We start from the raw sequence: 12,045 nt of genomic DNA, 5'->3' as shown, positions 1-12,045 counted from the left end.
GGAAACTGTCGTCGTGTTAAACGCTGCCGGTAAATCTGCCGCAGCCACTACCTTCGAGGTAACTATCCGCCCGTCTTATGAAATCAGTTTGCGAAATATTGTGTTATTCTTGATTTGAAGAATTGATTTGGCTTATTTTGTTTTCAATTTCACGCAAAGCTAATCGAAGAATATCTGCATTTCTCGTCCCTGATTTCAAAGTGATGGACTAGAGGGAAGGAAGCTAGTCAACATCTCCCCACCGCCAGCTTTTGAGCTACTCTTTTAACCAACGAATAGTGGGTTTGACCGTTACATTATGACGCCCCATACGGCAGAAAGGGAGAGCATGTTCGGTGAGAGGGATTTGAACCCGCAGATTGCGAGTCTAGCGCCCCCTAACTACCAGGCTGTGATTTGAAGTTGAGTGTCCATATCCAAGAGCACTGAATGCTGAAAGTCACGTTTATTTAAAGTCAGTATTATAATTTTCTAATAATTATTCTAATAAAACAGTCACAACCATAACAAGTGTTCCGTGTTTAATAAAGATTTTAATACGCTATATGGAGTTTGATTGCTGTCGATGAGAGTATAGAAACACGTGATTGAAAGGATGGCCAATAAAGTATTTTTCTAAAACAACTCCCCACATTTCATTTCTAAACCTTTGAACTGTGTTTTCTTTGTTTGTTTTTCTTCAAAACTACCAGTCCTCAGGGTTTGTTTTTTGTTTTTAATTATGCACAAAGCTCCACAAGGGCTATCTGTGCTCTGCCCACCACGGGTATCTTAACCCGGTTTCTAGCGTTATAAGTCCGCAGACATACCGCTGTGCCACTGGGGGGCTCCTCAGGGCCAGAGGCATTTTTAACACTTCAGACTACCCGATGCAATTTTCTTAGGAGGCCAATCCATACTGATCTACTATAGGTATAGAAATTAATAAGTTTATTTATTTATTTTTGCTTTACTTTGGGGGCCTGCGATATGAGGGACCCCGATGTTAAATACGCTACTGCACAGGGCGCAACCTTAAATAGTAAACACTGCGCCAGCTGTGGCTTGATGGTTAGGGCGCTCGATTCGCAGACCCCCGTCACCGAACATGCTCACCCTCCCAGCTGTGGGGGCGCTGTGTTTGGTCAATCCCATTATTCGTATGTAAAAGAATACCCCAAGAGATGGCGGTGGACGGTATTGACTAGCTGCCTTCCCTCTACTCTATCACTGCTAAATATCACTACTAAATCACTAGACGGCTAGCGCAAATAGCCTTCGTCTAATTTTGCACGAAATTCAAAACAGTTTCGTATGTACTTTGGGCGTCACTGAGTAACCACAGGTGCTAAAGAACAAGGACTAAGGATGTGACTGATGGACAGAGGACAGAGAAGGATTGTTGGTTTAATTTTTTGAAAGAAATACCTTCAGCTTAGGGTATACTGACGCTGAGCTGATGGACAGAGAAGGATTGTTGGTTTAATTTTTTAAAAGAAATACTTTCAGCTTGAGATATACTGACGCTGAGCTGATGGAAAGAGTGCAGAGAAGGATTATTAGTTTAACTCCTCTTTAAAACATCTTCAGTTTGGGGTATAGCGACAGTGAGCTTATTGAAAGAGTGCAGAGAATAACTATTAGTTTAATTGCTCTTTAAAACATCTTCAGTTTGGGGTATACTAACGCTAAGCTGATGGAAAGAGTGCAGAGAAGGATTATTGGTTTAACTCCCCTTTCAAACATTCGTAGCTAAACAGTTGGAATATAATTAGCTGTACTTTCCGCAGAATCTAAGAATTAATGGTGATATATGATTAGTGGGGGGGGGCATTGTTAATAAATGAAAGAGAATTGTTTTATGTGTTTACAGAAGTTGTATACTTGAAATACAATTACATTTACAGACTTTAGAGTAGTAATAGTAAGTTCAATTCATATTATGAATCAATTAAAGTACATTTTCTAACAAAAATTGTTTTAAGTGAAAAGAAACTGGGACTGGAGCTTGAACCCAGTTAGCCAAAACAGTGCATTCATTTTCAAAAATCTTGGATAGTTTGTATCGACCAATTACATGTGTTCTGAAAGTTGATTAGCTGTGTATCGACCAATTACATGTGTTCTGAAAGTTGATTAGCTGTGTATCGACCAATTACATTTGTTCTGAAAGTTGATTAGCTGTGTATCGACCAATTACATGTGTTCTGAAAGTTGATTAGCTGTGTATCGACCAATTACATTTGTTCTGAAAGTTGATTAGCTGTGTATCGACCAATTACATGTGTTCTGAAAGTTGATTAGCTGTGTATCGACCAATTACATGTGTTCTGAAAGTTGATTAGCTGTTGATCTCAATAATTCAAACGGCTTTTTTTTCACTTTTTTTTTTCTTAATTATTGTAATACAATTTCAGACTCGCATTTTGTTCTTTAACAGCTTGGTTATGTTTAATTTATTTTTAAAACTAATGTTTCGAGTTTCAATAATTTGTTAAAATTGGTTATTGAACTTGAGATGTGACTAAGTACGACGTTACTGACATCCAGTTACCTCCGCCACCGAAGTTGGATGGAAGCTGTTTTCAGCTCTGTGTGTGTGTGTTTGTCAGCCAGATTTGTCAACTGCTGAATGGATATGGACGAAAGTTGGTTTACATTTGGACTATGACCCAACTTAGAAGTGATTTGTTTTGGGGTGGGTCAAGGTCACAAAAATAAAAACAAAATCCCTATCGGTTAACATAGGGGCCGATTTTTCAAACTATTTTTACTCTATAACTCACTCAAAAAAAATGATCATATTTTGACCGAAACTTGGTGGATATTTGTAGAATGTCATTCCCGCCAAAAAAAAAAAATGCTACATGTCCGTTGGGTAACGACGGACGTACTGACACATGTTCATATTTTTTTCAGAGCCGAAAATGATCAACGCTGCGTGGCGGAGGCATGCGCTCTACTGAGTGCCCCTCTGATGTTGTTCTCGTTTTTTTATTCAGTCCAGGGAACTCTGTATGTGTCTTTGCGAATTAACTTGAGCGACATGTACGTGTCATTATAATATTATGAGTTTGTATATATATCTCGCTAAAAATACTTGTTTGTTTCTCCTTCATTTTTTCTCTCCCACTTATTTCTTTAATTGGATTATTGCAGATCGTTGTTAGGTGGAGGCTTATCAGATCGGCAACAAGCAGACAATTACCAGTCACCAAACAGAGGGCAGCACTAGCACTGGCCTTTCGTATGTGGAGTGAAGTGATCCCGCTTCTCTTCAGAGAGGACAACAAATCTCCTGTAAACGACGTGGATATTCTAATCGCGTTCGGAAAACGTGAGTGAAACGGAGTTATTTTAGTTAAGTTTATTTACATGGTCTCACACAAGATGAGTTTACCCCTCAAACACTATTGAGACAATTAAAACCCTGATTTAATCAGAGTTAACAGCTGTTGTAGAAAAAAAAAAGAAGAATGATTTTTTTTCTTCCAGAACACTAAACGGTTTATTTAAAATATTTTATTCCAGTTCTTTAGAATTGGCCCGGCATGGCCAGGTGGTTTGGGCGCTCGACTCGCAATCTGAGGGTCGCGGGTTTGAATCCCCGTCCAACCAAACACGCTCGCCCTTTCAGCCGTTCTAATGTGACTAGCTGTCTTTCACTGTTAAATTAGGGACGTTTAGCGCAGATAGCCCTCGTGTAGCTTTGTGCGAAATTCAAACCAAGCTTTAAAACTTATGAAATATAGATGTCGCTTCTAGACTTTTTACACTATATCTCTTAACTTAGTTGTGTGTGTGAAACGATTATTATTTACTTTTTCATAAATCACAATTTAAACCAAAATTGTATTGATAAAAATATTAAAAAAAAAAAACTGCCAAGATATCATTTCACGTCACTGGCCAGCTAGCGTAGGAATATTTTTTTAAGAAATAAAACAAAATCAATAATTTTGTTCTATAGTTGACAGGAACCCATTAGACATTTTTTAAAGCGCGTGTGATCCCATATACACAGTAGGATGCCGTATATTTGAACACGTCACAGAAAGCTACGGGTGGCCTGGTGAGTTTGGGAATTTGAGTCGTAATCTGCAGGTCGTGGGTTCAAATCCTAACACCGAACATGCTCGCCAATTCAGCCGTGAGGGCGTTATAATGGTACAATGAATCTCACTTTTCGTTGGTAAAAGACTTGGTGGTGCTAATTAGCTGCCTAACCTCTCTCTTCCGTAACTTCTAAATTAGAGCCGGCTAACGCAAATAACCCTCGAGTAGCTTTGCGCGAAGTTCAGCAAATCAAATAAACGAACAAAAAACGAGTTACGGAGAGAAAGGGGTCTGAATTGAATCTTACCCTCCCAGGTCCGATCCAGACAAGACAAAACGTGCTAATGTCATTCAAATAATTCCCTCACCTCTCCATATTCTTACTCCGTTTCAGAGGATTTTTTTGTGACTACACCCTCACATAATGGTCTTTTTTTTTTTTTAGTTAATTACATTTATCAATAAAAAAGGGTGTAATAAAAATTGGACAGGCTAAAATTTATTTCCAAAAGTTGTGAAAGCGTAACAAATTTAAAGTTGAGTAAAAAAACAAGTGAAGTAACAAGCTACAGGTTGTAACAAAATCCAGAGACCATTCTGAACTTAATACGATGAGTCAGTGAGTTATTTACTGGGTGGTCCAAAACTCTCCTGTCCCAGAGAAGTGCAATAATTCTTTAAAGATGTTACTTTTTTTCTTCAGGATAACGTATGATTATAGGCTTGTTTGTTTTAGAGCAAAGTGACATTAAACTATCTGCTAAGTTCACCGCGGGGAATAGAACCCCGGATTTTAGCGTTTTAAGTTCGTAAACTTACCGTTTTCCCACCGGGGTTCACGATTTTTGGTAACGCAATAAACAAACTGATATAATACGTAGACTGACAAAAGACTACAACTGACATAAATAATACATAGACGTACGAAAGACCAACTGATGTAAACAATACGTAGACCTACAAAAGACCACATCTGACATAAACAATACATAAGCTGACAAAGGACCAACTGACGTAAACAATGCATAGATTGGCAAAAGGACAACTGACATAAACAATACATAGACTGACAAAAGACCAACTGACATAAACAATACATAGACTGACAAAAGACCAACTAACATAAACAATAGATAGACTGACAAAGGACCAACTGACATAAACAGTACATAGGCTGACAACGGACCAACTGACGTAAACAATACATAGATTGACAAAAAAAACCAACTGACATAAACAATACATAGATTGACAAAGGACCAACTGACATAAACAATACATAAGCTGACAAAGGACCAACTGACGTAAACAATACATAGATTGACAAAAGACCCCAACTGACATAAACAATACATAGATCGACAAAGGACCAACTGATATAAACAGTACATAGATTGACAGTTTTTTTGTTTAGTTTCGCACAAAGCTGCTTGGGGGATATCTGCGCTAACCGTCCCTAACTTAAAAGTGATAGACTAGATAGAAGACAACTTGTCAACGTCACCCATCGCCAACTCCTGGGCTACTCTTTACCAACGAATAATAGGTTTGACATTAAGCTATAACACTTCCACGCTTTAAAGGGCAAGAATTGTTCAGTGACAGGATTCGAACCCGCAGGTTGCGAGTTGAGTATCCAGGTTTTACTATAAGTAAAAGTTTGTGTTCGTTGCTATTGTCATCCTTTCTTTGTTTGTTTGTTTTTAACATGAGATATTTAATATGTTGTGACCTGATCTCGCACCGTTTCCTGGCCTATAGGTGACCATCTGAACTGCCCCAATCACTTTGACGGTGCTGGTGGTCAGCTGTCACATGCAATCAAATTAAAAACAAACGCCGAGATCCACGTGGACGATGACGAGCACCTGACTGTTGGTTCAGATCATGGAACCAATCTTGTGAAAGTTTCTGTGCACGAGATTGGGCACGCACTGGGCTTGCTTCACACAAATCTCAGCTACTCCATCATGTATGCCATTTACTCGCAGATAATACCTAATAACAACTTCGAGCTCGGGTGGGAGGATCGCAAGTTGGTCCAGAAGATTTACGGTAAGTTGTGTACTTTGACAAGTCTTCGGACTTATAACGTTAAAAATCGGCTTTCAAACCTACCGTCGTACCGAAGTTTGACGGCGCCCAGTGCAACATATCAATTCTGCGCCCCTAAAAAAAAAAAAACACAAAAAACGACACATTTTTTTTCACTTTGTTCGTCAATCGGCGCCTCTCCCCCCTAGAGTTGGCGCCCTGTTACCACGATACCTGTTCAATCCCTACAACAGACGCGGCTTTGCGCTTAAAACAAACAAGTCATTTTATGTTGAAAATAAAATCACAAAGTGGGTACTATACACTAAAAACTGTAAACACGACTCGAATTATTATCATATTTTCATACGTAAATTAATGTTATATGGTTTTACTCTTAGTAGATCAGACTTATTTCACGAAATTGGTTTTATTTTTCCATTTTGATTAAGTGGGGTTAGAAATAGCTGCTTTTGTTCAAAATAATAGCAAACAGTTTGAGTTAAAATCAGAAGAAAGACAAGTTTAGTTACATAAACTCATGTTGTTGTTGTTTCCTCATAAGTAACTAAAGATAGTTATACACCCGTGTTTTGTTTTCCTCACGAGTAACTAAAGATAGTTATACACCCGTGTTTTGTTTTCCTCACGAGTAACTAAAGATAGTTATACACCCGTGTTTTGTTTTATTCGCGAGTAACTAGAAATAATTATAAACAAACCCGTATTTTGTCACTAAAAGTAGTTATGCCTCTTGTGACTTTAGGAGATTGTGATGGACGGTTTGATACAGTATTTGACTGGGTTCGGAGAAGAGATGATGGAGAGCTTATCTACAACACTTTTTTCTTTCGTAATGACCATTACTGGATGTATGAAAACCGATACAACCGGACCCGCTATGGTGACCCTCGGAATATCAAGCCAGAATGGAAAAGTCTTCCCGATAAGATAGATGCTTACGTTCACGTTTGGACTTACACTAAAAACGAGGCTTACTTCTTTAAAGGTGGGTGTTCATTATGTTTTGTCTTTCATCATGCAAGTGTTAAAGGAGAGAAAAAAAGAAAAAAAACAACGTAAACTCGTAAATTCTCCTCAAGAGCACTGACATACAGGTGTGAAATTCTGCCGGTACTCACAACTTTTCTTTAAGGCTGTTGTACTAGTACCGGGACTTATTTGAGCTGCTTTGTCGTGTTTTTGTTTTTTGTTGTTGTTGTTGTTGATTTTTTTTTTTTTGTCAAAATCATGTCCACCTCACCCTGCTGAGTAGGTCTACTTTTTTGATAATTTCACCCCTGCTGACATGTTATTCCCTTTTGAAACTTCCTGAAGTTGGTCAGTTGAAAATTCCGATAAGTAAAGAAATATTAGAACATGTTATCTATATATATATTGTTACTGTGTATATCAAAATAAACATGTCCCTATGAGATTTGTTCATCTATAAATGTAGAAGTGAAAGAACTAAACTTATATGAACTATGAAAGATTTGTTTGTTTGTTTGTTGAATTTCGTATCAAGCTGTCTGAGTTAACCGTTCCTACTTTCGAAGTGATAGACTAGATGAAAGATAGCTGGTCAACACCATCCCACTGCCAGCTCTTGGGCTTCTCTTTTATCAACGAATAGTGGGATTGACCGTCACATTATAACGCCCCGTGGCTGGAAATGGCGAGCATGTTCGGTGACGAGATTCTAACCCGCGACCCACAGATCGCGAGTCGAGTGGCCTAACCACCAGGCCTTTTAAAGCTATGATCAAAAGTTTTTCTTCGCCCAAAAGTCGAAAGAGTATTTGAAAAGTTTTGAAAAAAACACGATAGAATGCGCTACAAACACTAAATACTACTATAGTCTTTTGCCGTATTATTTTGTGATTTTTTTTTTGTATTAAACGACTTTAAATAAAAGATTTAATTTACGTTCGTATTTTTTAAAATTTGCGTCTCATCCCTTAATTTTAGCCACAGCAGTACCTCAACCTACAGTTAAGAGGAAAATACTCGAAAATTAACCAAACAGATGTAGCTAACAGAAGGTATCATTGTAACGTTGAAATTTTAATTATGAACACAGTAAGCTTGGGTTTTCACTTTTAGTGTGAACTGATTCTATCGTCGGCTGTGTCCGTAATTAAAACTTGTGTGTTGTGTTTTCTGGTCTTGAAAATAATGAGAATAATAAGTTGTATTCAGGAGAATAAGTTTGGACACTATAAACCGTGTTATACTTACTCCCTAGATCACTTCCCACATCTCTGGTTTGGTGGTTTGAATAGAATTAGTATCAGAGTAAAAGATCGGTGAATAAAATCACCATAACGTATTATGCTTGCAGAAGGTTCCTTTAGGGATGGTCATGATATGGTGATTGAGAATGGTAGGAGACGTATTGAACACCTTCTGTGACAGTTTTTAAACCTGTACATCATTAATAACCATCTTCTATGTCATTACAAGGAAAGTGAAACCTGTACATCATTAATAACCATCTTCTATGTCATTAAAAGGAAAGTGAAACCTGTACATCATTAATAACCATCTTTTATGTCATTAAAAGGAAAGTGAGACCTGTACATCATTAATAACCATCTTCTATGTCATTGAAAGGAAAGTGAAACCTGTACATCATTAATAACCATCTTTTATGTCATTAAAAGGAAAGTGATACCTGTACATCATTAATAACCATCTTCTATGTCATTAAAAGGAAAGTGAAACCTGTACATCATTAATAACCATCTTCTATGTCATTAAAAGGAAAGTGAGACCTGTACATCATTAATAACCATCTTCCATGTCATTAAAAGGAAAGTGAGGCCTGTACATCATTAATAACCATCTTCTATGTCATTAAAAGGAAAGTGAGACCTGTACATCATTAATAACCATCTTCTATGTCATTAAAAGGAAAGTGAGGCCTGTACATCATTAATAACCATCTTCTATGTCATTAAAAGGAAAGTGAGACCTGTACATCATTAATAACCATCTTCTATGTCATTAAAAGGAAAGTGAGACCTGTACATCATTAATAACCATCTTCCATGTCATTAAAAGGAAAGTGAAACCTGTACATCATTAATAACCATCTTTTATGTCATTAAAAGGAAAGTGAGACCTGTACATCATTAATAACCATCTTCTATGTCATTAAAAGGAAAGTGAGTGAGGTCGTCACCAAGGATCTTTCGTATGTTCATTTTAAAATTCATGGGTTGTTGTTAGGCTCTTTAAGAGACAGGTTAACTCCTCCACCGACATATATCACGTACATAGGACTCCCTAAATAACGTTCCTCTACTGACATATATCACGTACATAGGACTCCCTAAATAACGTTCCTCTACTGACATATCTCACGTACATAGGACTCCCTAAATAACGTTCCTCCACTAACATATCTCACGTACATAGGACTCCCTAAATAACGTTCCTCTACTGACATATCTCACGTACATAGGACTCCCTAAATAACGTTCCTCCACTAACATATCTCACGTACATAGGACTCCCTAAATAACGTTCCTCCACTAACATATCTCACGTACATAGGCCTCGCTAAATAACGTTCCTCCACTGACATATCTCACATACATAGGACTCGCTAAATAACGTTCCTCCACTGACATATCTCATGTACATAGGACTCGCTAAATAACGTTCCTCCACTGACATATCTCACATATATAGGACTCGCTAAATAACGTTCCTCCACTGACATATCTCGCGTACATATAGGACTCCCTAAATATCGTTCCTCTACTGACATATCTCACGTACATAGGATTTCCTAAATAACGTTCCTCTACTGACATATCTCACGTACATAGGACTCCCTAAATAACGTTCCTCTACTGACATATCTCACGTACATAGGACTCCCTAAATAACGTTCCTCCACTGACATATCTCACGTACATAGGCCTCCCTAAATAACGTTCCTCCACTGACATATCTCACGTACATAGGCCTCGCTAAATAACGTTCCTTCACTGACATATCTCACGTACATAGGCCTCCCTAAATAACGTTCCTTCACTGACATATCTCACGTACATAGGACTCGCTAAATAACGTTCCTTCACTGACATATGTCACATACATAGGACTCACTAAGTAACGTTTATTTTAGCCTTAAAAAGTGGGATACTAATCACATGAGAGTTTATAATTTTGTGTCACCATGAAGATAGTAAATCCGAGGGACTGTGGTTCGCGTCCCTTCGCTGTAAAATCACTCTTTGCACCTTGGGGCCGTGAATGCGTTATAAGAGTAATGGGCAAATCCAACTGTTCGATTACAGCAGCCCAAGAGTTGGCGGTGGGTGTTTCTGAAACAAACAGACAAATAATGAAGTATTAGAATGTAAGTCTGTTTGATTTTTTTACTGTATATCTAAAGATAATTCTGGCACCGAGAGGAAACTACCTTCTTATATCAAAACTAAAAATCAACCTTGGTAACAGGTACAGCTAAATATATTTGTCTCGTGTACTTACATGCAAGATTATAATACATTGTTTGATGGCCCTCACTGTTAACAATAAAGAAAGCAGTGAAAGAAATGTCCAATTATCTAATTGAAAGAAAATAAAAACTAGTTTTAAAGCAGTTTTTAACATAAAACTAATTTTAGAACGGTTTTTAACGTAAAAACTAATTTTAAAGCAGTTTTTAACATAAAATCAAGTTTTAAAGCAGTTTTTAACATAAAAACTAGTTTTAAAGCTGTTTTTAACGTAAAACTAATTTTAAAGCGGTTTTTAACGTAAAACAAATTTTAAAGCGGTTTTTAACATAAAATCAAGTTTTAAAGCAGTTCTAACATAAAACTAATTTTAAAGCGGTTTTTAACGTAAAACTAATTTTAAAGCAGTTTTTAACATAAAATCAAGTTTTAAAGCAGTTTTTAACATAAAAACTAGTTTTAAAGCGGTTTTTAACGTAAAATGAGCATAGCTATCATGCAATTTTAAATTGAAAAAAAAACTCTCAAGCAGTTTTAATATAAAAGAAATACAACTGTCAAGCAGTTTTAAAGATGTTAAAAATAAAACTTTAAATTACGAATATTATATAGCATTATAATGTCTTTTTGTGGTCTATTATACAGACTTACAAATAATCGTAGTTTTGTTTTGATGTTGATTAGGTCCTTACTACTACAAGTATGATAACGGAAAACATTCAGTCATTGAAGGTTACCCTAAAAGTATCAAAGCCAATTTTCGTAGCATCCAAGGTTCCCGGTTCCCAAACATACCCGGAAACATCGACAGCGTGTTTTTTGACCAACGTGATGGAAACTTGTATTTTTTCAAAGGAAAATTCGTAAGTTTATTATTTGTTTAGTGGACGTTTTTTTTTTTTCTGTGAAGACTAAAATTAAACCTGTTTGAACTTCCAAACGACATATGATAAGGTGCCAATTACAGCTCTGGATTATCATTTACCAGATTTACGCGTAAACTGGTGACCATTCTTCTCATCACAATGTAGGATTTTTTATAGATCGATTAGAAATTAATCATTGCTGATAATCAAGTGTAAATACATGGGAGTATTACCCCTTTTTTTTTACAGTCCCATAGTTTCCCTTAACACCTCCCCCCCCCCCACACACAAAAAAAAAAAGACTTGCCGTAGGATGTTTGTAAAGAACCATTTTAATGTTAAATGCAAGTTACTAATGTTTATTATATAATCATTTAAACTGAACCAACTAGTACTGTATTTATATGATGAAAAATATTTGTACCGAAAATGATGTAAGTTTCTTTAATGCTAATACTTAAGTGTGGCCTTCTTTGGCATCAGTAACAGCTTACCACCTTTGTGGGCCCGGCATGGCCAGGTGGTTAGGTGTTTGACTCGCAATCTGAGAGTCGCGGGTTTGAATCCCCGTCCCAACAAACATGCTTGCCCTTTCAGCCGTGGGGGCGTTGTAATGTTATGGTCAATCCCAC

General features: G+C 37.1%; 1 protein-coding gene across 4 annotated transcripts in view; it reads left to right on the top strand.

The window, feature by feature from the left end:
• Window positions 1-12,045, top strand: part of LOC106460025 (matrix metalloproteinase-21-like) — a 53,923-nt gene that overhangs the window by 36,315 nt on the left and 5,563 nt on the right. For all 4 annotated transcript variants that reach the window (XM_022386633.1, XM_022386636.1, XM_022386632.1 and 1 more), the window contains 4 exons: window positions 3,139-3,316; window positions 5,797-6,090; window positions 6,836-7,078; window positions 11,232-11,410. In XM_022386633.1, the coding sequence (XP_022242341.1) occupies window positions 3,139-3,316; window positions 5,797-6,090; window positions 6,836-7,078; window positions 11,232-11,410 (894 nt within the window). The remainder of the gene's footprint in view (window positions 1-3,138; window positions 3,317-5,796; window positions 6,091-6,835; window positions 7,079-11,231; window positions 11,411-12,045) is intronic.

Source organism: Limulus polyphemus, unplaced genomic scaffold, assembly GCF_000517525.1.
Source record: "Limulus polyphemus unplaced genomic scaffold, Limulus_polyphemus-2.1.2 Scaffold695, whole genome shotgun sequence".
In the NCBI taxonomy this organism is placed as follows: domain Eukaryota; kingdom Metazoa; phylum Arthropoda; class Merostomata; order Xiphosura; family Limulidae; genus Limulus; species Limulus polyphemus.
Note: the sequence above shows the minus strand (reverse complement) of the source record. Positions and strands in the feature narration are given on the sequence as shown.